General features: G+C 38.0%; 2 protein-coding genes across 2 annotated transcripts; one reads left to right on the forward strand and one right to left on the reverse strand.

Moving 5' to 3' along the window:
- Nucleotides 1–12,580: 12,580 nt before the first annotated feature.
- Nucleotides 12,581–14,139, reverse strand: LOC131653989 (DNA damage-repair/toleration protein DRT100-like). Its single transcript, XM_058924355.1, has one exon. The coding sequence runs from the start codon at nt 13,986–13,988 to the stop codon at nt 12,882–12,884; it is 1,107 nt and encodes a 368-aa protein (XP_058780338.1). The 5' UTR covers nt 13,989–14,139; the 3' UTR covers nt 12,581–12,881.
- A 1,713-nt stretch (nt 14,140–15,852) lies between these two features.
- LOC131653990 (protein MAINTENANCE OF MERISTEMS-like) lies at nt 15,853–16,919 on the forward strand. The gene is made up of 2 exons (XM_058924356.1): nt 15,853–16,552; nt 16,641–16,919. The coding sequence occupies exons 1-2, from the start codon at nt 15,866–15,868 to the stop codon at nt 16,857–16,859; spliced, it is 906 nt and encodes a 301-aa protein (XP_058780339.1). The 5' UTR covers nt 15,853–15,865; the 3' UTR covers nt 16,860–16,919.
- The last annotated feature ends 9,812 nt before the right edge of the window (nt 16,920–26,731 follow it).

Consider the following 26,731-nt stretch of genomic DNA (forward strand, 5'->3'; position numbering starts at 1 on the left):
TGATCATCAGCCAACAAAATAATAGGGTTATAGGAAGACTTACAAAAACACCAAAGTTTTGGGAGAAGATTATCTCTATTGTTTACAACAAACAGCTTTAAATCAAACCTGGATAGCCTTCTTTGAGGAAACTTGTCAAAGTTCATCCAAGGTTCAGCTATAAAAATAAAATCTGGTGAATTCTTCAAGATCAAGTTTTTAAGAGCCAGCCTAGAGGCATTATTTGCCACTCCTCTGATGTTTCAGAAGAGGCAATTCATAGTGTCCCTTTGTATGAACTAGACCTAGGTGTAGTATTGGTTAGAGTGAAGGCCTTCTTGTTTCTTCTTTTCTTGTTGAAGACCAGTTGAAAGTCTTTGTCAGGGAATAAATCTACTCCATTGTCATCATCTTGCTCTTGCTCAGCCGTATTTTCTCAGGAATCAAGAAGAAAGTTGGTGACTTGTGCCTTGTGAGCAGGGTCAATTAGTGTTTCAGGCACAAATTCCATTACTTGAGTTGCATCCACATATTCACTGTCTGACTTATTATCTTCTACATTGTTGGAGTCTTCATTGGGGTTGACTACTACAATCCCATCATTAGTATAAGCATTTCCTTGAACCTCCTCCTGTTGGGCTTTTGACTACTACAATTCCATCATTAGTATTAGTATTAGCATTTCCTTTACTCAAGCTTACCGATTTCTTGAGTCTTGAATTGTCTAAAGATAAGAAAAATCCAACTTCGTTTGCAGCTTCTACACATCTCTATCAAAATATTTTTGGAATGAAGAACCTCCATCTTTTTTCCCTAAATTGTGGATTCCAGCCACAACCATACAAAAATTTAATCCAAAAATTTTATAAAATATTAATCACAAAACAAACCTCCTCATACAAATATGAAATCCTAAAATGGAAATTGCAAGAGGTTGAATTAAAGCTATGATGCTTTTCAACTTTAACAACAGTATTTACAGACGTCGCCTTTGTAGTGTTCTAATATCCGCTTCCGTTTCCAATTAGGAGATTCAACCTTAATATAAAAAATAAAATATCACACAAAATTTGATTAATAATATATGCTTAAATTATCAAGCTTGAACATTGAATCACATATCTAATATTGTAGTGTATCCCAAATAGGTCACTCAATTGTTCTATACTCCAAAAATTCTTTGAATGTGATCAGGAGTCACCTAAATCTCTATCAGTTAGTAACAAAAAAAAAACATGCTACAATCAACAAATTCCTCAAAATAGTTGCAATCGTTACTAACACTCCACCATGTGAGAGGACCTTATAATGTATTTTCACAATGAGATCACCAAGTCTTTGCATGTCCTTCAAGGCCTACTTTTTGCAATTCGTGTCAACATTTGTGCCAATGTGAAACTGAAAAGCAAATTAAAAAGTATGTGGAAATACAACTTCAATAACAAAAATATGTATAGATGGATCATGACAATTCATGATGTTGTATAGACTATAGACTATCTTACTTTAATATGTAAAAGTAAAAAAAAAATTAAGTGTTGGTATATAGAACAAATTTTTTCATGGTTGATGTTACAAGTAGTTGGCTGCTCAGAGCACTTTTAAGTGGAATAAAATAATAAATTTACATAGATTTTGTTTGGATCGATAGAATCAGAAGAGCGGGGCAAAATAAAATACAATAGAATGATATGAATTCCAATCTATTCCATCATTTACGACCATATTCTTTTCCTTCCTATTTGGACGAAATAAATAACTCTTCTTCATTCTACTCCAATTCGCTCTATTCCGCTTCTACTCCAACTCGCTCTATTATGCAATGTTCATTTTATAATATTCAAACATACATAGTTATAGTTATAATATGTACATGTCCTATAAAAACAAAAAATGCAAATAATACCATCCTATTTGAGTTTCAACCCTTTGAGTTAATCCTTCAATGAAATCATGCAACTTTTTGCCATCCATTATGAGCTTTCTAAATCAATTTCCTGTGAAGAAATTGAGCTGTCTCATTCACTCTATTATACATTCCCATGTGTTTAGAAAGAAAAAAAAAATGTTGTTTTGCAACCTACTAACTAAGTACTACCTAGTAGTGACAGAGTTGGCAAAATAAACCATAGTCCATAATCCGACCAATATAGATTACTACTCTCTAACTGATTAACAGTTAAACAATCATGTGAGAGGCTTTCTTAAGACAAAAACAAACATGTGCAAGGTCCTCCAATGCAATGCAACAGCTAAGGATTTTGTCGTTTTAATGCCATGTGCAATGTTTTTCATCTATGATATTATCCACTTATTTTGTTGATCTATTATACATTGACATGCTAATTTATTTACTCTTTCGTTTTAGTATATCTTCATGTGCATGAATGTGGAGTTGTTTTAATTTATATGATCTCGTATTCATGGTCAAGACAAATATCATGTATTCAAGTAATTATTATTCTCCATCCCAAGTTTTAGAGTTTGTTTGGATTTATGAAATTGAGTTATATGAAATGATTGAAAAATTTTTACGTTAGATTATTTAAAATTGAATGTGTTGAAGTATGTCTTAAACATAGAGTTTTGAAGAGAAAAAAAAATTTGTTTTGAGATTGTCAAAAATTAAAAAAAGTCAAAGAGCAATAGAAAAGTCGACGAAAGACTTCAGAGTCGCGGATAGCGGTATGAATGGTGGCAGCAGGCGCCACAAGCTGTGGTGGACTGGTGGAAATTCAATGGAGGTCCGGGCATCCAACGCTAATGCAGTGGCGAACGACGGTGGATTCGTCAAACATCAAGTCTGGTTCGAATAGTTCGAATGTATTGGATTTTGGTTCCTGTTTACGTATGCGTTTGTTAGTGAATTGTGTTTTGAGTCCTTTAGAGGGAAGGTCGATTTGACTCGAATCCTAGACCTAATCTTTAATCCTACACTGGTTAATGATGCGATGGGATACGTTTTTTTTCATCAATGCTGGTCTGGTCTGGCCCAGTCGAGGCTTGTCCATGCCCAATCCCAATGGACAAACCTCTGATCTTGAGGTAATTATATTAAAAAAATTGAAATTGTTGAAATTTTAAAAACTTCAAAACCTTTGAAGATATGTTAGGGAATTAAAAAAAATTCTGAATATTTTAAAGGGTTAATAGTAGTTTACCCCCCTGTAATATGAGCGTGTTTTGGTTTACCCCCCACCGTTGCCAAAGGCAGGTTTTCGCAACGATTTTTTTGAAAAAAACGTTGCCAAAGGTAGGGAGGGGGGAAAAGCAAAATTCGCTAACATTACAGGGGGTGAATTACTATTAACCCTATTTTAAATTTATGTGATTGATATATAAAAACTTGAGAGGTTGAGAACACGTAGGCAGGACCAACCCATTTACTATATCGGGCCCTAATTTTTAGGAGGTCCAAAATTTTTTATTACTTTTTTTATATCTTTAATATAGACAATTTTTTTATTACTAAGAAACATAAGACATTAAAAAAAAGTTGGACCAAAAGGAAAAATAATTATAATTTGGCCCAATTTTTGTTACTATATAATTGTATTTTTTGTATATTATTTTTAATTATTAATTTTTTTAAGTTAGGTTCTTTTTAAATTCGAATAGGGTCTCCGAATTAATTCAGCCGGACTTATACTTGGGTAGAAAATAGAGTTTGTTATTAAAAACTTGAATGACTATTTTCTTTTAACTCTTTTGTAATCTCTAGTAATAGATCTTGAAAGTATTGTATATCACTTTGATTGTATATCACTTTGATTGTATATCAATTTGCACCATCATGGAGCAAAGGGATTTTTTTACAAGCGAGCACCATGGGATCTAAATGGTAGATCAAGATTTTTTTTGGAAACAACGATTTTGAATTGTGGAAAATGAAGATACAAACAATAATAACTCAAGTGAAATGGGTTGAAGCATTGAAGGGCGAAACATTGATGCCTACACACCTAACAACAAACAGAGAAGATAGAGATGGTGGAAAAGGCCAAGAGTGATATTATCTTGTGCCTCTGAGATGAAGCTCTAAGGGATGTCACTGGAGAAAATATTGCGTCTTCAATATGGGAAAAATACAAATCAAATTTTTATGACCACGTCTTTGACTCATAGCTTGTGTTTGAAACAACATCTTTATTCTTTATGAATGGTAGGGACCAAATCTACGGTGGAGTAATTGACATAATTTCACAAATTCATTGATGATCTAAAGAATATTGAGAAGAAGATTTTTCATGAGGACAAAACTTTACTTTTATTATGCTTTTTACCCAAATCCTTTGAGAAATTAAAGAATGCCCTTAATTATGATAAGAAGTGTATTGTTACTTTGGATGAAGTTCAGATGACTGTGAGATTCAAATAATTTTTAAAAGTGAAAGATTTGAAGATTAACGATAATGGTGAAGGATTGAATGTTTTAACTCGAGGAAGTGAACGTGGATGGATATCCAAATTCAAGAGGTTTCACAAGTCAAGGTTAAAATGATTTATTTATGTGATACTTGTTCACTTAATGAAGGATTGTCCCAAGAGAGAGGATATTGAAGATTATGATTAGATTGTAGTTGATGTTGGACATGTGACTTCATACACAAGAGGGGGGGGGGTGAATTATGTGGTTGAGAAAATCATGGTTTTTAAAATCTTTGTGGAATAAAATAAGAGTATAAAAGCATTTTAAATAATTAGCTGCATAAATAAAATTTAGAATATAAATTGCAAAAATAAAAGGATATGGAAAAGAAGGACATCGGGAATTATAGAAGTTCAATCAAAACAAAAGGATCTACTCCTCTCCCCAAGAATTGATCTTGAGAGTATCCAATACATGTTGATATCATTTAGTAGGAAATACTCACGAACCCCTTATACAAGTAAAGATGGTTGACTTCCAACCAAAACAATGAGACAGTAGATTTGGCTTGTGTGTCTCCTCTTGGTAAATCAAAGTCGTTATTCCTCTCTTTACAAACAGTAGATTGAAGGGGTTAGTCTTCTCTTCATAAATGGTAGACTCAACCGGTTAGTTTTCTCTTCACAAACGGTAGATTGAAGCAATTAGTCTTCTCTCCACAAACTTTGCAAACTTTTACACAGGATGCGCTCACAAACCTTTAAACCTTTGTTTTATACCGGGCTACACAATAATCTGTTAGATTTTAATACCTGGTTAATCTCGAACCTTATCCATGATTCTGGATGTTTTGAAATGAGGGAAAGAACCTTTATTTATAGGCTAGAGGGTTGGCCCCAAAAAAATAAAAATTTAATGCTTTTATGACATTCTAATCGATTAACACATGATTCCAATTGATTAGATATTCAAAATATAATCGGTTGTACGTTCAAAATAGGAAAGAAAAGATACCTAGTTGTTGCCCATCATTAAGGCATTATTTTAATCGCTTCGGACTCAATTTTGAACTGAGCTAACCGATTAGATAAAAGTGTTAATTGATTAGAAAAGTCAAAATTTTGCCTAAAGCTATTTTGACAGCTCTCAACTCATCTGACACAGTTCAAGATATTTTTGCAGATATTTAATTGAAAGAAAATAGTTTAAAAATACGTTGTAATGTGTGTGTGCTTTAGCCATGCGCTTTTATGAAAAGCCCTTATGCGTTACAAATTGTTCACTCATTACTAATTTAGAATGACTTCTTAGCACTTCAAGACTTTGTCAGAATAAAAAACTGGGTAAAGATGCATTGTGAGTAGTAAATATGCAGACATAGAAAAATATGGTTTTTAAGGAAAGAGAAAAAATTATTCTTATTATTCATAATAATTCAAATTACAGAAGGGAAAATTGCAGAATTGAAAGTACGAGAAGGAAAATTACTCATTGAAATTTAAAGAAAGCCGGAAATAAAAAGAAGTTAAAAAACACATAGGTGAGATTACTCTATGCCATACATGTCACCATTCCTTGCCATGAATTTATTCATATCCTCAGCATTGGTTTGACATATATTGAGCACTTTGTTTAGCTTGGTGCCTTCGTCCTCAGTTGGTTCATCTTATTCGTTTTCCTTAAATTATGAATCTTCTTCCATTTCTCCATGCTTGATGTGAAATCTAATCTCTTTTAAGGCATAGTAGGTGATCCTATGATTTTTTTTAGCCATCTGTTTCCTCTATTGTATCAACTTTGAAGGTGGCTAGAAGTCTTGTGATTATTGATCCATATGTTAGTCTTGAAGATGGGTTTTCTGTGCACCAGATATTGTGGTTGAATATATATTCATACCCAATTAGTTGAGATTTCTTGGCTTAGGAGCCATATGGGTACTATATCTTTCCTAACTACATAGCCATGGTTTATGATCCTTGGAAAAAGAATTCTAGTGAGAAGGTAGTGGAGGATTCTAACATTTGGCTTTAGGTGAGTGGATTTGAAGGGAAATTTCTTCTTTTCCATAGGGTTGGCTATGGGTATTTGATGGCAGTGGAGTGTTTAAAATTTTGAAAGTCTATTGTTTTATCAAGAGTGAGGGTCATCCCTTGAGAGGATAACTCGACCGACGAGTGTATGAAAGGAGCGTAGATCTGGCATTTCACACTGATTGACTAACCGGGCGCAATCTTGGAGCATGCTCATCCAATATAACCCATCCCTGAGTATTTTCCTTAATAATGCCCTTATTCCGATATGGCTCCCACACCCCCCCTCGTGAACCTCCTTCATGATGGGTCCGACCTCCTCCTTGGAAACACATCTTAACATTAATGTAGCTCTGCCAATTTTATACAGTTGGTCAGAAACCATGAGTTATCTGGCGGACATCCTCTTGATTCATTGGACTTCCATCCTCTTCATTCTCTGTGCTCGGTGTTCCCAGCGTCTCTTGAATCACTGACCTGTTAAATCTTGGACCTTTAGTGCTTGCTATCCGAGCTAGCAGATCAGACCTAGAATTTTCCTCTTAAGGGATATGTGATACTTCAAACTTCACGATCCCCTTAGGCAGTTGCAGCGTTCGTTGCAAATATTTTAATAGCAACAGGTCTTTTGTTTGGTAGTTTACTGTGATTTGAACGACGATCATTTGCAAGTCAGTGCATATCAATAGATGGGTAACACAAACCTCCATGGCTAACTTTAACCCGACAATGACTACCTCATACCCGACTTGATTGTTGTTGGCTTGAAAATTGAAGCAGAGTGATTATTCGAGATTAGATGACTCGTCCATCGAAAGGACCCACTACTCAAATATTTCCTCCAATGAGGGTGAACTTAACTCGACCAAAAAATCTGCCAGCAGCTTAGATTTGATACTGCTTTGAGCCACAAATGTTGTATAGTATTCAAAGAACTTAACGGCCCAAGACACCATCCTTCCTGCTAGGTTTAGCTTCTTCAATATCCGCCTTACATGATTGTTTGTTTTGACTATGATCGGGTGACTCTAGAAATAATGCCTTAGTTTCCTAGAAGTTATCACCCCGGCCAACGCCAATCTTTCAATCTTCTAGTAACTGGTCTCTTCCCTCTTTAGGACTTTACTGACAAAATATATCGATTTTCCCTTTCCTTGTCGTCTTGTGCTAGTACGAAACTGAAAGTGTTACCGAAAACCGCCACGTACAGGATGAGAGGGGAATTTTCTTTCGGTTGCACCAAGAGAGGATGGGCGGAAAAGAAATTCTTAACTTCCTTGAACGCCTTCTCACATTCCTCCGTCTAGTCAAACTTGGCAGATTTTTTGATAGCTGTAAAGAAATGTATAGATTTGTCGCCGACACAAGATAAAAACCGAGATAAGGCAGCTAGCCTCTCGGTCAGCTGTTGAACTTCTTTTACCGGTGCAGGGATCCTTATGTCAATGATCTTCTGGAACTAGTCCGGGTTATCCTCTATGCCCCAATGTATGAGCATGAAGCTTGAGAACTTGTGGGCTTGTACCCCGAAGGTGCACTTGTCGAGATTTAGTCTCATGTCAAACTTCCTTACCGACTTGGATGTCTTTTCCAAATCTTCCACGTGACTTTTTCCCTTCAGGGTTTTGATCACCATTTCATCTGTAAATGCAAGCTTCTCAAGCATAGTGTGTTTTGATGAAGACAATATGGACATCAAGCTTTTATAAAGGATGTGCAAAAAGAATTTCAAGTATCAAGCAAAAATACATCTTTTCAAAGTCTTGAAGAAATTGTGAAGATTCAAGAATCAAGCTAAAGTATCAAAGGTATAAACAATACTCACTTTGACATATAATTGTTCACAAATATATTTCCATGCATATCATAAACATACTACAAAGTGTCATCCTTCAAAAGTTCATTTAAAACCTTTTTCTAAGTTAAAAATCAAAATAAAGGTTTTAGGAACCGGGTTGTCCCTATGGGGGAACCGGTTCCCAGCATTCTCAGTTTTCAGCATTCTGTGTTTTACTATGGGGAACCGGGTTGTCCCTAGGTGGGAACCGGTTCCTCAGTTCAAAATTTGAATTTTTTCTGCTGTAACGTTCAGCAGGAACCGGGTTGTCCCAGGCAGGAACCGGTTCCTACTGAACCAGTGTGTTTTTTCATTGCATGATCTTATTCAAACGAATCCATTTTCTTACCACTTGATCATTGCATTGTTTCATGGAAAAATAACCATTCAAAGAGGTGTTTGACACATTATAAATACTACATATTTCAAAATCATTATTCACCTTCTTCATTAACAATTCATACTCATAAATTTCATTATCTTCAAGTGTCCACAAACCAGAATTTTTATATGAAACTTTCTACACACATTTTCATAGAGAATTCATTTAAAGTTTCATGCATACATTATTGTGAACACTTATATTCATTTTGAGAATTGTTTTATTTGAAGAAGAAGATCAATCCAAGATTGATAGTGCTATACAAACTTCATCTAAATCTCTTGTAAAAATTCAAAGAAGATTATCTCCTTACTATCCAGGATTGTTGGAAGTAAGTGGTGTGTTTGAAGAGGATTGTTCTTCATTCACATTAGTGTTGATTGATCTTAAAGGTGTTAAGAACCTTTGATCACCCTATAGGTTAGATAGTAGGCATAGGCTTGTACAATTATTCTAACTATAGTGAAATCTCTTTCGTGTTTGAAAGGGGACTGGAGTACTCTCGGATTGTGAGAGGAACCAGTATATATCGTTGCGTTCTTTACTTTTCCGCACTTTATTGCATTCATCACCATTACCAAAGAAAAGAAAAGAACCTTACAAAAACCCTCAAACACTTAACCAAAAAATATTAGAAGTATTCTCATAAAACCGATTAAATTTTTGAAAACCTAATTCACCCCCCCTCTTAGGCGCAATCTTATACTTACATTTGGCATCAGAGCAAGTTATAGGTAACTTGTTCCTAAAGATCCAGAATGGCTTCCGCAAATCAAAGACCAGTTTTCAAAGATGGTGGTTCTAACAACAAGCCTCCATTGTTTTGTGGTGAATATTTTGACTTTTGGAAAATCCAAATGAAGGCTCATCTAGAAGCACAAGGAGAAGAAGTTTGGGAGGCTGTCCTACAAGGTCCTCATGTTCCTACAACGGTCGTTAATGGTGTTGGATCGGAGAAACCTAAAGCGTCATGGGATGATAATGATAGAAAAAGGGTTCTTGCTGACAAAAAGGCGATCAGTCTTCTTCATGGTGCTCTTAGTATGGATGAATTCTTCCGAATATCAACATCATCCACGTAAACCTCTAGGTTTTTTCCGATCTGTGATGCAAATACCAAATCCATCAACCGCTGGTAAGTAGCCTCTGTATTTTTGAGGCCAAACGACATCACCTCGTAATAGTAATTGCTCCTACTAGTCATGAAGGCCTTTTTGGGAGCATCCAATGAGTTCATCCTTATATGGTTATATCTCAAATACGCATCCATAAAACTAAGCAGTCAGAATCCTGATGACCCATCTATGAGTTTGTCGATGTGAGGCAACGTGTATGGATCTTTTGGGCATGATATGTTGAGATCGGTGAAGTTCACACACATGTTTCGCTTTCTGGGTTTCTTCTCAACCATGACCACATTGGATAGCCAAGTGGGATACTTTATTTCCTAGATAAATCCAACATTCAACAGTTTCCCGACTTCCTCCGAGACGACTTTCCTTTTTTCATCCCCGTCCTTGCGCTTTCATTGTGCCACTACTTTGAGCGTTGGATCAATGGATAGTTGGTGACACACTATGTCTGGATCAATTTTCCGTATGTTAGAAGGCTTCCATGAGAAGAGGTCAATGTTATCTCTCAACATTTGAACGATATTTGCTTCTTCTTGTTGAGTTAAGCCAAAGCCGATTTGTGTGGTCTAGGACTCATCGGTTGCGATCTGCACCTTTTTCAAGTCCCCCATGGGTGTTAAACTATCAGACGTCGGATCCTCCCGTGGATTGAGGTCCACCAGATTGACTTTCAACAGGTATGTTTCTCTCGGCTAATCCTACGACGACTTCTTTTTCAACTTCTAGCTACCCTTGTAGCATTTTCGCGCCATTCCTTGATCTCCTTTAATCACCTGACCCGACTGTCATCTAAGGGATATTTGATGGTGAGATATAGGGTGGAAAAGGCGGTTTCCAACACGTTGAAAGCTGGTTTATCGATTATGATATTGTACGACAATGTTGCATTCAGAATAAGGTCCTTGACTTCAATGGACTTGATATTGTCTCCACTCCCAAAGACGGTTAGTACGGATAAGTGTCCCAAGACATGGACTTGCTCCCACAAAAAAATGACCAGGGTGCCTTTGAAAGTTAGCATATCAGACATGTCCATACCTATACCTTTGAAAGCATCCCAATACAAGACATTTATATGTGCCTTTATGACCATCGAGTCATTTTCATGGGTCGGTATGTCCCTCGAATCTCGTCATGAGAAACTAACTACTAGCGACTTTTCTTCTCCCGATCTAGGTGATGTTTTCTGCGAAACATTCATTACTGCTCGGATATACCTCTTCCTTTCTGAGCTAGTCTCGACTCTTCCTGCAAATCCCCCTCCGATAGTGTTGAGGGTGTGGCGTACCAAATGGGTTTCACGCACCTCCTCAGTGCTCTTCCCCTTCTTAGTAGAGGGGTCTTCGGAGTTTGTCTCTTTCAGAGAAAAAGCTTCTCTTTCTCGCCGAACCCCCAACATCTTTCACGTAGGAAAATATTTTGTCTCGTTGAATGAGTATCTCAATTTCTTTCTTTAGCTAATGACAATCTTCAATATGGTGGCCTTTCACACAATGGTAAGAGCACCAGGAACCTTGGTCTTTCCCTATCACCGCGCTGACCATCCTAGGCTAGGGTGGTTTTGGTAGTAGCCTGAGATGCACCACCTTGCACAATATGTCTGCTCGCTTGGTGTTAAGGAGTGAATAGACCTTAGGGGCGTTGTTGTACGGCCTCTGACTTGGCATAGTTGTTGGTTTGTCTCGGGATGCGTATCTATAGTGCTATTTTCTTGGTCCCGGTCCCTCTTGTCGGGCGTGAGGTTTCTCCTTGGCGCCTTGAGATCGATTTTCCATGTTACTTTACTCGCCCCTCAATGTAACATTCAATCTGGTTCATTACTTCGTCCAAGTTAGAAGTCAGTTTCTGCGCCAAAGACTCATTGAAGTGACTGGCCCTCAAACCGTTATGAAAATTCCCAAAAACATTTCCTGATTTGGGTGTGAGGCTTTTATGGTTTCCTCATTAAAACGTGCCATGTACTCACATAGAGATTTAGAAGTGCTCTAACTTACGTTGAACAGACTGATGGTGGGCACCTTCTTGTGTTTACTGGCTGCAAAATGTTGTACCATCTTCCTGGTTAGGTTCTGGTAATCAGTGATAAAGAACCTCAGCAGGCTCGTGTACAGTGCAAGGCAACGTCCTTGAACGTTTCGGCCATGAGCTTGCATTTATGGAGTCAAAAGCGCCGACGGTTGCCATCTGATTATTGATGGAGATGGTATGCTCTTGTGGATCACTTTTGCCATCAAAAGATGCCAACGATGGTGACTTAAAGTTTTCCAACACCAATTTCTCCCGTATGGCTTTAGCCAACAGTTGGGGTCTAACAATTCTCCTCAGTATCCCCCTTCGGATGATTTTGAGCCTGAAGTGCCTGAATGCTATCTTGAGGGTTTCCCTCCTTAATTTCCGTAACCTCCAGGTAGCTTTTGGACTACCATAACCGTCGTGCTGGCTTGACACTTCGACCCTCCGACTAGACATGCATCTCGTTCCATCCAACTTTATTCGTCGGCCCCGGGCAAGGGTATTCTCCCTTTCGCCCGGCTTCATCTCCGTGTTCCGAAACCATCTTTAAAAATTTTAGGGTGCACAAGATCTTTTCTTTTTAACTTTCATAAGGTAAGAACAAATATGACAGTTACCTAAGAAGAGAGTCCTACCAGGAATCGAACTTGGTACTCCCCGAACCTTTGTCCTTAGGAGGAGTTCGTTTACCACTCGAGCCCAATCGTTTGGTTCAATCTTTTGATTTTATAGAATCGCTGCTTATTGAAAAAAAAAAAAAACGATGGCCTATAGTGGGAGTGTCAAGTAGTAAAACAATTCGTGGAGAAAGAAAAAAAAAAAGTATGAACGAAGCCGTTGAAGAATCCAGGTGAATAACTAATAATGCTGGAGTTTATCATCACATTAGTATAAAAGCTTACAATGTTCCTCATTTCTTGATACAAAATCAGGGAACAAATACATCAACCTCGTATCTTAATTATTTAGCATTGACCCATTTATATTTATATCGTAATGTAATGATATAATATACCATGCAATGATCAAAGTTACAAACACAAATACATAGAAATCTACTAACTACTAATAAACACAATACTCTCCATCCTATTACAAATCACATATATAATTCCACAAAATAACAAACTAATTTTGTTTAATTACCACAAGCTTTAAGTGGCTTCCCACAAAGACAATCATTGTAAACAAAAGAAGAAGCCTCCAAATGATCAAACGGAACTCCATCAGGAATCTTCCCACACAAGTGATTATAACTCAAATCCAAATGCCCAATATAAGAAGCAGAAGCCATAGATTTCGGAATACTCCCTTTAAGTCTATTATAAGACAAATCCAAAACCGTAAAATAAGATCTCACTCCAAACACATCAGGTATATTACCTTCCAAACTGTTACGACTTAAATTTAAATCACTTATTCCTGAACTAAAAAGACTTACTGGAATAAGTCCAGAGATATGGTTCATATCTAAGTTAAGCGTGGACAAAACCGCCATTTTACCTAATGATTCCGGTATCGGCCCGGAAACTTGGTTTCGAGATAGATCTAGATCTGCCAGACGGTAGATTCGAGAGATTGATTCCGGTATGGGCCCGCTGATTTTGTTACCGCTAAGTAGAGCTCTGCTCAGCATGGGAAGCCTGCCGATGTCTTTAGGGATAGGCCCGGTGATCTGGTTGTTACGGATGTCGAGGTGCATTAGGCTTTTGAGATTGGATATAGACGGTGGGAGGTTACCGGAGATTGAATTGTCGGCGATGTTTAACACGGTGAGACGCTGGAGTTTTCCGATGGTGTAGGGGATAGGACCGGAGATACGGTTACCTATTAGGTCAATGATGCGGAGGAAAGGGAGGGAGGTTATACAGCGGGGGATTTCGCCGGAGATGTTTTTCCAGTCGGCGACGGTTATGCTTGAGAGACGGTTGAGTTTGCAGATGGCTGGTGAGATGTAGCCGGTCATGTAGCCGGTGCGGTGAGCTTTTTCGAAGATTGGATCTTCGGACTCGCCGCGGAGGTTGATGTCCGCGACGCGGCGGGAGCCTCGGTCGCAGCTGACGCCGTACCATTTGTGGCAACAGTCGGTGCCGGTCCATGAGTTGAAGATGCCGAGGTAGGGATCGTGGAGGGCGGCTTTGAAGGCTAGTAGCGCCGCCCTGTCTGACGGTGGACATGAGTGGACGGTGGCGGTGAGTGATAGTGTTAATATCAGTATTGCTTGGAAAAACTTAATGCTCCTCATTGTGGTGGTTGATATGAAATTTAATTTAATTTTAGTATATAATTTATATACTATATGATAAATATGATATGCTTATGTTATGCTATGATATGAAATGAAATATGGTGTGTTGTAGTGTGAAGAAAAGTTTCTGTTTCTGCATGGAGATGTGTTTGGGGTTCTGACAACGTAGTTATTATATAGTGATGAATGATTTGAATTTTAGGACGATTTTGCCCTTTACAGAGTTCGTATCTGGTGAAATATTGAACTTGATTTGGTCAATATTTTGTTTTGTATTTTAATTTTAATAATTGTAGTTGAAGAAATTGAAGGAATATAGGGGTGAAGTTGTGAAAGAGGATAAGCTTGGGGTACTTGTGTGGGGAAAGAAGGAATATGGTGCCAGACAAAGAGATAGAGATTTTAAGGAAGCACATGGTGTTCAGAACTCAATTATGAGGGTGAGAGGGTTTTTCTTCTTTCTATATATTCACTCAACAAATATTCACTCAATCATGGTAGGTATTTGCTATTACAAGAATGATATATTTGAAAACTCCAATTTTCTCATCATTTGTTTAACATTTTTTTCTATCATGTACATTTCTTTCCATTACACTATCAACTTGTTATATATCACAATATTTTTTCATATTTTTGTTTTTTTAAAAGAGAATTTCTTTGGCCACCTTCCAACCTTCTAGCTCACCTCTGGTGAAAAATCCAGAATACTCCTGACTTCGAAAATGAACTTCCGAAATGCAGGAAAAAGGTATTTTCGGAGATGCATCTCCGAAAGCGCCTTTTTTTTATAAAAAATTTGACTTATTTCGGAAATGCACTTCCGAAAACACCATTTCGGAAGTTCATTTCCGAAATACTGCGCGTTTTGCAGATTAAGCAAAACAGCCCCCTCCCCCTAATCATTTACCCTAATCTTCTTCCAAACTCACACCCCAAGAGATTTTTGTGCAAACCAGTTCCAAGCTACCTCAAAGGCTCCAACTACTTGCTCTATTACATTCAAAAGTCCTCAAATCCATTCAATCGGTAAGCATTTTGATTTTAAGATCTATGATTAAAATGTATATTAGGGTGTTTACAAATAGCAAAAAATGTATTAGGTTAGGTTTATACTGATATTTAGGATGTTTAGAATGTGTAGACATAGGTTTGATGTTTGGTTTTGGGGTCTGCCATGGGAGTTGCAGAAAACTCCATCGCAGGGGTGTTTTGGAAGTTCATTTCCGAAAACACCTCCATCCCAATTTTCGGAAATGAACTTCCGAACTGTATCAGAATTTCAATTATTTTTTTTTCTTCTTTTGTCTCGCATATTAATCGATTTCAATTGTTTACAGGAACATGTCAGGCAACCAACCAGCACGCATCAGACAGGGGAGAGAGTCTCAGACTGCGTCGGCTAGACGCGAGCGGGCGGCGGCGCAGCTGGCGTCGACCCAGGGACGGGGGCAGGGCCGGGGACGCCGTGTGCGAGTTCCCGTGGACGTGGGAGAGGGTACATCTGCTTCAGGATCTAGGAGTCGGCTGGCTCGGGTATCTTCTTCCCGCCAGCGAGAGGAGGAGGAGGAGGTGCCAGTGCCATACTACGAGCCGGAGGGTGTACCGGATGTTGACCCTCCAGCCGGGGAGGAGGATGAGCAGGAGGATGGCTATCCGGGAGGGCCCTTTGACACTTCCGTGCTGATTCACTACCACGATCACGTCGCTCGGCGGATCTGGGAGGGAGAGGTATTTTTTTAATTTAACCGTTTATTTGTCACCATTTTTTATAATCTAACCGTTTATTTGTCGCTTATTTAATATATGTCCGCTTATTTAATATATGTCGCTTATTTGTTTTTTTTTTGTAACAGGAGAGAGAGCCGCTGAAAATGGTCAACCACGCCCGCAAGATTTTCGGTCTGTTTAAACCAGCAGCTGAGTGGTTTAACGACCATGTGCGAGGTTCAGGGCTCAGCGGACTCTGCATGACGGGGTACACCACGATCAGCACCGGCATGCAGGGGGCATTTGTGGAGCGCTGGCACAAGGAGACGTCCCCTTTCCACTTGCCGGTTGGGGAGATGACGATCACCTTGCACGACGTGCAGTGTCTTCTCCACCTGCCGATTAGGGGGCCACTGTTGACCCACTCCAAGATCCAGAGGGTGAAGGCCATTGAGTGGATGATGCTCTACTTGGGCATGGAGCACGAGGTTGCTCACTATGAGTGTGCCACGACTTCTGGGCCTCATGTCCGGTTCACCATACTGAGCACTTATTTTGAGCATCATCTGGACGCGGCTGCCGAGGCTGAGGGTGCGGGTAACAAGCTGTTCACAGAGTATCACCGCGGCTGCGCTCTCCGGTGCTGGTACATGCATGTGGTAGGCGCTGCATGCTTTGTGGACAAGAGTGTCAGGTACGTCGATGTGACCTACCTCCGCTACTTCATGGACCTGGATACCGTTCACCAGTGGAACTGGGGGGCAGCTACTCTGGCATACCTCTACCAGAAGCTGAATGAGGCCTCCAACTGGAGGACGAGGCAGTTGGTCGGATCCTGCACACTGCTTACGGTACGTTTTATTTTAATACATTATCGTATTTATTTATTTATTTATGTTTCGTATTTATTTTTAATACATTATCGTGTTTCTGTTTCAGAGCTGGATCATCTCCTACTTCTCCCGCATCCACGGCTTTCACATCGATCATGCGTACGTGGACGCCATGCCCAGGGCCGCCTTGGATCGGGGTGTCGTTCATCAGGGCGGTCCAGACGCAGTCGCCGTGATGGAGGCGATCGTCACTGATGCGGGCCGTGCGGCAGGGTACAGGCGGCAGAGGAGGGCTCAGGGTGAGAGGGTTAGGCACACCCAGTAGTGGTCGGGTTTATTTATTTTTTGTTTTCGGATTGTATATTGCGCACACTATTACTATTTGGTTCGGCTTGTATATATTATTTGGATTTTATTTATCGTATTAGTATTTTCAGTTTATCTGTTGCTTATTTTATTTGGCGTTTGCGTTTAATTAAAATGCGAGACTGTTTAAGAAAAAACATAAAAAAACACAGTTTCTGCATAATTGGGAAATGAACTTCCGAATTCACCCCCCATGAGGTGTTTTCGGAAGTTCATCTCCGAAGACACCCCCATGAGGTGTTTTCGGAGATGAACTTCCGAATTATGGAAAAAAATTTTAAAAAAAAAGCGCTTCGGAAGTTCATTTCCGAAGCAGGGGTATTTTGGGATTTTCGCTGGGGGTGACCCCCATAGGGAGGTGGCTAAAGAAATTTTCTTTTTAAAATGTTGATGAGATGTCGGGTGTCTAATAAATAAACTTTTTTTTTGGTTATAATTATTCACTTCATTCATTTTTTAGTTGATGTTTTGATATTATATTATGTTAGAAAAATTACAAGGGAGGAATCGAATGAATTTGATTTTTGGTACTTTTGATAACTTATTTCTATATCTTTGAATCAACCATTCTCTTTCAAGAAATATTATATTTTAATAGTTCATTCATCTTGTAAATAAGCCTAAAGTTACAAAGCATATTGTCATATCCCAAAATTTGCCCATCCCATTTCACTTCCAAATTTATACAAAGATTCAAGGCTCAAGGGTTACTCTAAGGCATACTCTCCTAATCAAAGGGTCCTCAAGATTAGGATTTTGAATTTGCTAAGGAGAAAAGATGTATCAAGGGTTCCAATGGATTTCATATGGTTTATTAGGGTTCAAGGTATCTCCATGTCAAAAGTCAAGCTTCATTTCCAAGGTTTGTTCATTCAATTGCTCAGATGATCCACAGTCGACTAGTTTGACTTAAAAGTCAACTATGGTCAAATCACAACCAAAACTCCTAATTTTTTGTCAACATCAACCTCTTGAAATATTATTCATCATTTGATCAAGGGTTGATCATGATCTGTCAAGGGAAGCTTCAAAATCAACAAATCTCAAAGTTGCTAAATTAGGGTTTTTAAGGAGAAAGTCAACCCAACTTTGACTGGTCATAACTTTCACATGGAGTATCAAAAATTTCCCAACCAAAGCCTATTTTGAAGGAAATTGGTTTCTCTACAACTTTGTCTGTCACATGTCAAGGCTATAAATGCTTCATTCAAGAGATATGGTCCAATACATTACAGGTCCTCCAAAAAGGTCATTAAAAGGTCATCTTTTTCAAAAGCCCGTAACATGAGCATGGAAGCTTCAATTGAGATGAAATCAAAAGGGTCATTTAGAGGACTCTTTGAGCTTTCCAAAAAGTCCTAGAACCCCTTCATATCATCAAAATTTAGGGAGTTAGGGATTGCACTAGTTGGGATATTTTTGAGAAAACGCAAAAAAGACAAAGTGAAGAATTTCAACTTTTGAGTAATGGGCTTTAATATTTTGAACCATCCACGAAATTTTGAGCCCAAGGGAGGTCCATTGGTCATTAAAGTTATCACTATGACATTTATTTTATTTATATTGATTTTTATCAATTTAAATTGAATTAAATCAAATAAAGTCATAAATATTATATAACTAATGGTTCCAATATATTTGATCACTCAAATTAATCCAATGGCCAAGAATGAGTTAGAAAAGTGCATGAAATAGCTTGAAGCTCAAATTAGAAAGATTTGATACAAAGACCATATCAAATGTTTTTTACAATTATTGAGTGATTTTCTTTCAAAGACTTAACCCTAATTCTATCCTATATATACCTCATATTGTTGCAGCAAGGGGGGGACGAGATTTTGGAGTCAAAGAATAGGGTTTAAGGTTCAAACTTTGAGAAAAAAACTTACACCATCGAATATCAAGTTCCAGCCATCATCCACGAGTTCCAGGCATATCATCATTATCCTGAGGTACCAAGGAGTCGATTCAAACATTTGCACGACTTCGAAACAGCCCAGAACCCCTCCATTGAGGTTGCACCGTAAGTGACTGGGGCCCACAGTTTGACTCACGTGGAAAAGCAAAAAGGATGAACTGGGGGACGCGCGTTCTGGTTTGAATTTCTGACTTATATATATGTTTTTATATATTATGTAATTGTCGTACTTCATTAACAACGTAGGAAAATGGCACACTTGGCAAAGGGCGCTTGTGGATGGATGAGGGAACCTGAGTTCGATCCCCAGGCATGACAATAATTTTTCCAAATAAATCAAACGCTAATCCAGTGCCTCGCTCTCTATGCGTGTATAATGCATCCTTGCACCTCGGCCAGTGGATTAGCTCATCATTGGATCTAACGTCCCAGACATGCAGTCACACCATGGACACTCAGAAGTGCGCCACACAGGTGTAACGCCCAGGTTCCTTTATAATTTTTTATTTGTTTTATTTATATAATTATGTAATTGATCTTAATTATTTTTATTATATATATATATATAAGTTTATTTTTTAAATTAAATTAATAATATAATAAATATTAAAGTTTTATTTAATATTCGTTTCGACTAAATTAATTGGTCGCGATAGCTAATAATCGATTATTTAATTAATTAAATAATAAAATTCAAATAAGGCTTATTTTGCTAAAGGGTTTTGACCGATTCTACTGGTTACGATAATTAGCATATTTTTATCAATTAGTTATTTATTTTGATCAAATCTATTGATCGCGAGGAGTAGCGATAATTCAAATAATAATTAAAACACATCAATTTGCTAACGGTGATAATCGAATCAATCAATTAAAATAATTAGCAATTCCTATTAATCTGTTAATTATGGTGATTAAATCTATTGATCATCGCGATTAATAGAACATACTATAATCAGGGTTGTATGCCATTCAAAACACATCTCTTTCACAAAACTACGGATTTTCAAAACTGCGATAAGGTAATTCAAAATACCTTGCAAACTGCGAATTTCAAAACTACGATAAGGTAATTCAAAATACCTTTAACACATTCATACTAAATCTAAGGAGTACAACCCTGACCCAAACTACGTAGACTCTGATCCTCCCTAAGGAGGTACGTAGGCACTTGGATAACCAAGGCGAGTCCACTTCCCCAAAATCTCACTTTTCACCCTATTCATTTCCTTAGCTATAAACCTTAAACCTTAACATCTTTTAACCGCAAACCTTTGCCTTAAATCTAAAACCTTAGGAAAGGGTTAAGGGTGCCTAACACCTTCCCTTGACCCGAATATAATAACTTACCCCGAATCTCTTTGAAGGATAGAAAAACACTTAGAAAGGGGGGGATTGAATAAGTGTGACTTTAAAAACTTGGGCGATAAAAATAAATTGCACAATTATTTTTATCCTGGTTCGCTGTTAACGAAGCTACTCCAGTCCACCCCCGCAGAGATGATTTACCTCAACTGAGGATTTAATCCACTAATCGCACGGATTACAATGGTTTTCCACTTAGCCGCAACTAAGTCTTCCAGAGTCTTCTGATCACAACCTGATCACTCCAGGAACAACTGCTTAGTTCACTCCTAAGACTTTTCTAGAGTCTACTGATCAACACGATCACTCTAGGCTTAGTTCACTCCTAAGACTTTCTGCTCAGCCAACTGCCAAGACTTCCTGCTCAGCCAACTGCTAAGACTTCCTGCTCAGCCAACTGCTAAGACTTCCTAGAGTATACTGATCAACCGATCACTCTAGTTCCTTACAACTTAATGTAATCAATTCTAAGAGTTTACAAATGCTTCTTAAAAGCGATAATCACAACTGTGATATTTCTCTTACAGTTTAAGCTTAATCTCACTAAGATATTACAACAGCAATGTAGTGAGCTTTGATGAAGATGAAGATTCTGAGTTTTGATTTGAACAGCGTTTCAGCAAGTTAATTTGAATTGTATTGGTGCAGAATCGTTAACCTTGCTTCTCATCAGAACTTCATATTTATAGGCGTTGAGAAGATGACCGTTGAATGCATTTAATGCTTTGCGTGTTCCGTACAGCTTTGCATTTAATGTTATACGCTTTTGTCAACTACCTCGAGCCTTGTTCACGCTGTGTCTACTGACGTAGCCTTTAGTAGCTTTAACGTTCCTTTTGTCAGTCAGCGTAGTCTGCCACGTGTACTTCCTTCTGATCTGATGTTTGTGAATACGACGTTTGAATATCATCAGAGTCAAACAGCTTGGTGCATAGCATCTTCTGATCTTCTGACCTTGAAGTGCTTCTGAGCGTGATACCATCTTCTGATCTTCAGTGCTTCTGATCTCATGTTCTTCTGATGCTTCCATAGACCCATGTTCTGATTCTGCTTCGACCATCTTCTGATGTCTTGCCAGACCATGTTCTGATGTTGCATGCTGAACCATTTGAGACACAACTTCTGAGCGCTGAATTATGCGTACTCTTTATATATTTCCTGAAAGGGAAATTGCATTGGATTAGAGTACCATATTATCTTAAGCAAAATTCATATTATTGTTATCATCAAAACTAAGATAATTGATAAGAACAAATCTTGTTCTAACAATCTCCCCCTTTTTGATGATGACAAAAACATATATAAATGATATGAATTTGCGATCAGAAAGAGTAGACGGCAAAAGACAAATTACACAGCTATAGCATAAGCATATGAATATGTCTCCCCCTGAGATTAACAGTCTCCCCCTGAGATAAATAATCTCCCCCTGAAATAAATACTCGAAGAACTTTGATAAAAGACTTCCCTGATTATTTCGGTAGAGACGATCATATAAGCTTCTGCCTTCAGAGAATTCATAGCTTCTGACTTCTGCTTCCATTGGACAGCTTCAGAACTTGAATTTCTTTGATCTTCAGAACATTCACAGCTTCTGACTTCTGCTTCCATTCAGGACAGCTTCAGAACTTGAATTTCTGGATCTTTTAGAGCATTCACATCTTCTGATTTCTGCTTCCCTCGGATAGCTTCAGAACTTTGAATGTCTACCAACATCACTTCATGCTAGATTTGTATCAGAACATTGTTGAATGTACCAGAGCTTCATCAGAGCATCTCTACATCCTGAAATGTTATAGAACAAAAACTAAACGACAAAAGTCAGCATGAACGAGTTAGAACATAAAATGTATATTCAAATACATGATATGTATCAGAGCCAAATGTATCAGAGCATTTAGGCTAAAAACGTGTATCAGAGCAAATAATGTATCAGAGCCATAACATTATATGTATCAAAGCAAATAGAATTTTGTCAGAACAGGATAGACAATGATATTCAAATTCTATTATCAGTGCTTCTGATCCATTCTTCTTTCTTGCTTCTGATCTCTGAAGCTTGATAGCACTCAGCTTGCTTCAGTTTCCATGGTTTTGCTTCTTGTGTTTGCTTTGAAGATTCTCTTCACTTCTCTGTACCTGCAAAACACTTAAACCATATAGAACTTGCAGTTCTTGTTAGTGAATGTGTGGGAGCCTTTACCCAGCAACTGATAGATTTAATCAAATCATTTATCATTTATCTTTCTCCCCCTTTTTGTCATAACATCAAAAAGAATATTTTAAAAAAAAGATTCAGATGTATAAAACGACAAAAGAAAATATTAACTGGAATGTAAAACACAAAGAACTTTTTTATTGATAATCAAAAGATATTACAAAAGGTTCCTATGTTTGACAAGATGAGAAACATTCCTAGCAAATACAAAAAAGGATTTCCAAGGAGGAAATCACTACAAAAATTAAAAACAGAACCCTAGCAAGACACGCTCTGTGTCAACCCATCAAGAATCCCGGAGGACTTCTTGTCTTCCAGACTGAAACCTCCACTGTAGGAGAGATCCCAGAACCAAGGAGGAAGTGAGGGACAGTTCACAGACAGAGAGCTAATGTTGCAAGCGGGGCTTTCCCTCAACATAGAAGTCAAGAATATCATTCTTAACCTCCTCCCATAACTCAAGAAAGTCTTCTGTCTTTGGATGAAAGTTGATAACAACATCAAAGAAGAGTCTGACTTGAGAGGTATTAGAAGAGCCATCCCGAGATGCACAGAGATCTGTCGCCTTTGAGTCATGGAGCTTCAACAGGCTTAGGGTGAACGCTAGGTTTTGAGAGAAGAAATGAAAAACGAGAGAGAGAGAGAGAAAGAGAGAAAAAAACTTTTAAGAGGAAAGCAAAGAGATAGGAAACCAAAAACCATTTTGAAGAGTATTTAAAAGAAAATAAAGTGAAACGAATGAAGACTAGCATTAAATGTTACGTGACGTGAGGAGAGATAATAAAGACAAATGAGGTGACTGGCACAGTTACCTATGGTCGGCGTCCCTTCAACTGCACGCGCACTTATCCATGAATAGTAACGACAGGTTTACCATCCCGAGATAAAACGTAACAGCTGTTTTGCTTTAAAAGAGGTTCTGAATCAACTTAGACAATGAAACGTTAGTAATAACCGAATCATAATTTCTAAAAGAATTTAAACAGAACTTCTGATTAAAAGAAATGTTCCACATTCATTTCAGAAGATACTCATACATGAGAACTTCTCATCTTCTCATTCTGGGCATAAATCCATACTGATGTTCTTCAGAATGAATTTAAACCTATCTTCAGCCAGGGGTTTTGTAAAGATATCAGCCCATTGATGGTCTGTATCCACAAAGTTTAAAGAAATAACACCCTTCTGAACATAGTCCCTTATGAAATGATGTTTTATCTCAATATGTTTAGCTTTTGAATGAAGAATGGGATTCTTAGATAAACATATAGCAGAAGTATTATCACAGAATATAGGAATGTTACTCTCATATATCTGATAGTCTTCCAACTGACTTTTCATCCAGAGCATCTGTGTACTACAACCAGCAGCAGCAACATATTCTGCTTCTGTTGTTGATAGAGCAATAGTTGCTTGCTTCTTGCTGTACCAGGAGATCAAATGACTTCCAAGAAATTGGCAACTTCCTGAAGTACTTTTTCTTTCTATTCTGTCTCCAGCATAATCAGCATCGCAGAATCCTACTAAGTTGTATTCTTTAGATTTTCTGTAAACTAAGCCAACATTAGTAGTACCTTTCAGATACCTTAGAATTCTCTTAACAGCAGTTAAATGAGATTCTCTAGGATCTGATTGGAATCTAGCACACAAACAAACACTGAACAGAATGTCAGGTCTAGAAGCAGTCAAATATAGAAGAGATCCAATCATACCTCTGTATAACTTCTGATCTACCTTCTTACTTACCTCATCCTTACCTAGGATGCATGTTGGATGCATAGGAGTTTTGGCTTCTTTGCAGTCCAGAAGGTTAAACTTCTTCAGAAGTTCCTTCACATACTTGGTTTGGTGAACGTACGTTCCTTCTGATGTTTGATTTATTTGTATTCCAAGGAAGTACTTGAGTTCACCCATCATGCTCATTTCAAACTCAGCCTGCATAGACTTAGCAAACTCCTTTCCAAGTGTAGCATTAGATGTTCCAAAAATAATATCATCTACATATATTTGACAAATTAAAATATCCTTTTCAAAGGTTTTACAAAAGAGAGTAGTGTCCACTTTTCCTCTAGTGAAACCATTATCCAGAAGGAAAGAACTTAAGCGTTCGTACCAAGCTCTGGGAGCCTGTTTCAATCCATATAATGATTTCTTAAGTTTAAAAACATGATTAGGAGACATAGAGTCTTCAAAACCAGGAGGTTGATGGACATAAACTTCTTCATCTATATAACCATTTAAGAAGGCACTCTTAACATCCATCTGATAGAGAGTGATGTTATGTTGAGTGGCAAAAGAAATTAATAGACGAATAGATTCTAACCTGGCCACTGGTGCAAAGGTTTCTGTATAGTCAATCCCTTCTTGCTGACTATAACCCTGAGCCACCAATCTGGCTTTGTTTCTTACCACTTCACCTTTCTCACTGAGCTTGTTTCTGAAGACCCATTTTGTACCGATTATATTGAATCCATCTGGTCTAGGAACAAGATCCCAAACATCATTCCTTGTAAACTGATTTAGTTCTTCTTGCATAGCAATTATCCAGTCTGGATCTTCTAGAGCATGATCAACAGAAGTTGGCTCGATCAAAGATACAAGACCTAATTGACAGTCTGCATTGTTTCTAAGGAATGCTCTTGTTCTGATTGGATCATCCTTCTTTCCAAGAATGACATCTTCTGAATGACCAGAGATGAGTCTGGATGATCTTCTGACAGATGGTTCTTCAGATATGCTTAGATCTTCCAGAGAAGCTGATACTAGGTCTTCAGATTCTTTGCTTCTGAGAAGCTCTGCTTCTGATGCGTTGCTTCTTGGCTCAACAACTTCTGATATGTCAATATCATAACCTGCAAAATTATCAAACTGCTTTGGTTTTTCAGAACCAAGCTTATCATCAAACCTGATATTGATTGATTCTTCTACAACCAATGTTTCAGTATTGTATACTCTGTAGCCTTTTGAGCGTTCAGAATATCCAAGAAGGAAACATTTTTGAGCTTTGGAATCAAACTTACCAAGATGATCTTTAGTGTTCAGAATAAAGCATACACATCCAAAAGGATGGAAATATGAAATGTTGGGCTTTTTATTCTTCCACAATTCATAGGGAGTCTTATTTAGAATAGGTCTGATAGAGATTCTATTCTGAATATAGCATGCAGTGTTTATTGCTTCTGCCCAGAAATGCTTAGCCATATTGGTTTCATTGATCATGGTTCTGGCCATTTCTTGAAGAGTCCTATTCTTTCGTTCTACAACCCCATTTTGCTGTGGAGTTCTAGGACAAGAGAAATCATGGGCAATACCATTTTCTTTGAAGAATTCTTCAAAGGATCTGTTCTCAAATTCACCACCATGATCACTTCTGACCTTTATGATTTTACACTCTTTTTCAGATTGAATCTGAATGCAGAAATCAAAGAACACTGAATGAGTCTCATCCTTGTGTTTCAAGAATTTTACCCATGTCCAGCGGCTATAATCATCTACGATGACTAATCCATATTTCTTTCCTCTGACAGATGCTGTTTTGACTGGGCCAAACAGATCAATGTGCAAGAGTTCTAATGGCCTTGAGGTAGAAACAACATTCTTAGACTTGAATGCAGGTTTGGAGAACTTGCCCTTCTGACATGCTTCACACAGAGCATCTGATTTGAATTTCAGATTTGGGAGTCCTCTGACAAGATTTAGTTTGTTAATCTGAGAGATCTTTCTCAAACTAGCATGACCTAATCTCCTGTGCCAGACCCACTGCTCTTCAGAAACAGACATAAGACAAGTCACCTTCTGACTCATAAGATCTTGCAGATCTGTCTTATAAATGTTATTCTTCCTCTTGCCTGTAAATAGGATTGAGCCATCCTTCTGATTTACAGCCTTGCAAGACTCTTGATTAAAGATTATATCATAACCATTGTCACTCAATTGACTGATAGATAAGAGGTTATGTGTTAATCCTTCTACAAGAAGTACATTAGAGATAGAAGGAGAGTTACCAGACTTTATAGTTCCAGAGCCAATTATCTTGCCCTTCTGATCTCCTCCGAACTTGACTTCTCCTCCAGACTTAAGCACCAGGTCTTGGAACATAGACCTTCTTCCTGTCATGTGTCGCGAGCATCCAGAGTCCAGGTACCATGACATGTTGTGCTTTGTCCTTCTTGCAGCCAAGGATATCTGCAATAGGAATAATCTTATCCTTAGGTACCCACATCTTTTTGGGTCCTTTCTTGTTAGATTTTCTCAAGTTCTGATTGAACTTGGATTTAACATTATAAGCAATAGGAGGAACAGCATGATAATTTTTAATATGAGTTTCATG

The sequence above is a fragment of the Vicia villosa genome, linkage group LG2 (genome assembly GCF_029867415.1).
Source record: "Vicia villosa cultivar HV-30 ecotype Madison, WI linkage group LG2, Vvil1.0, whole genome shotgun sequence".
In the NCBI taxonomy this organism is placed as follows: Eukaryota; Viridiplantae; Streptophyta; class Magnoliopsida; order Fabales; family Fabaceae; genus Vicia; species Vicia villosa.

Excerpts from the sequence above, each read along its gene's own strand:
- LOC131653989 (XM_058924355.1), bottom strand. The coding sequence starts at position 13,988 with ATGAGGAGCATTAAGTTTTTCCAAGCAATACTGATATTAACACTATCA.
- LOC131653990 (XM_058924356.1), top strand. The coding sequence starts at position 15,866 with ATGGTCAACCACGCCCGCAAGATTTTCGGTCTGTTTAAACCAGCAGCT. Across the intron at positions 16,553-16,640 it reads GATCCTGCACACTGCTTACG|AGCTGGATCATCTCCTACTT; the intron begins GTACGTTTTATT and ends TTTCTGTTTCAG.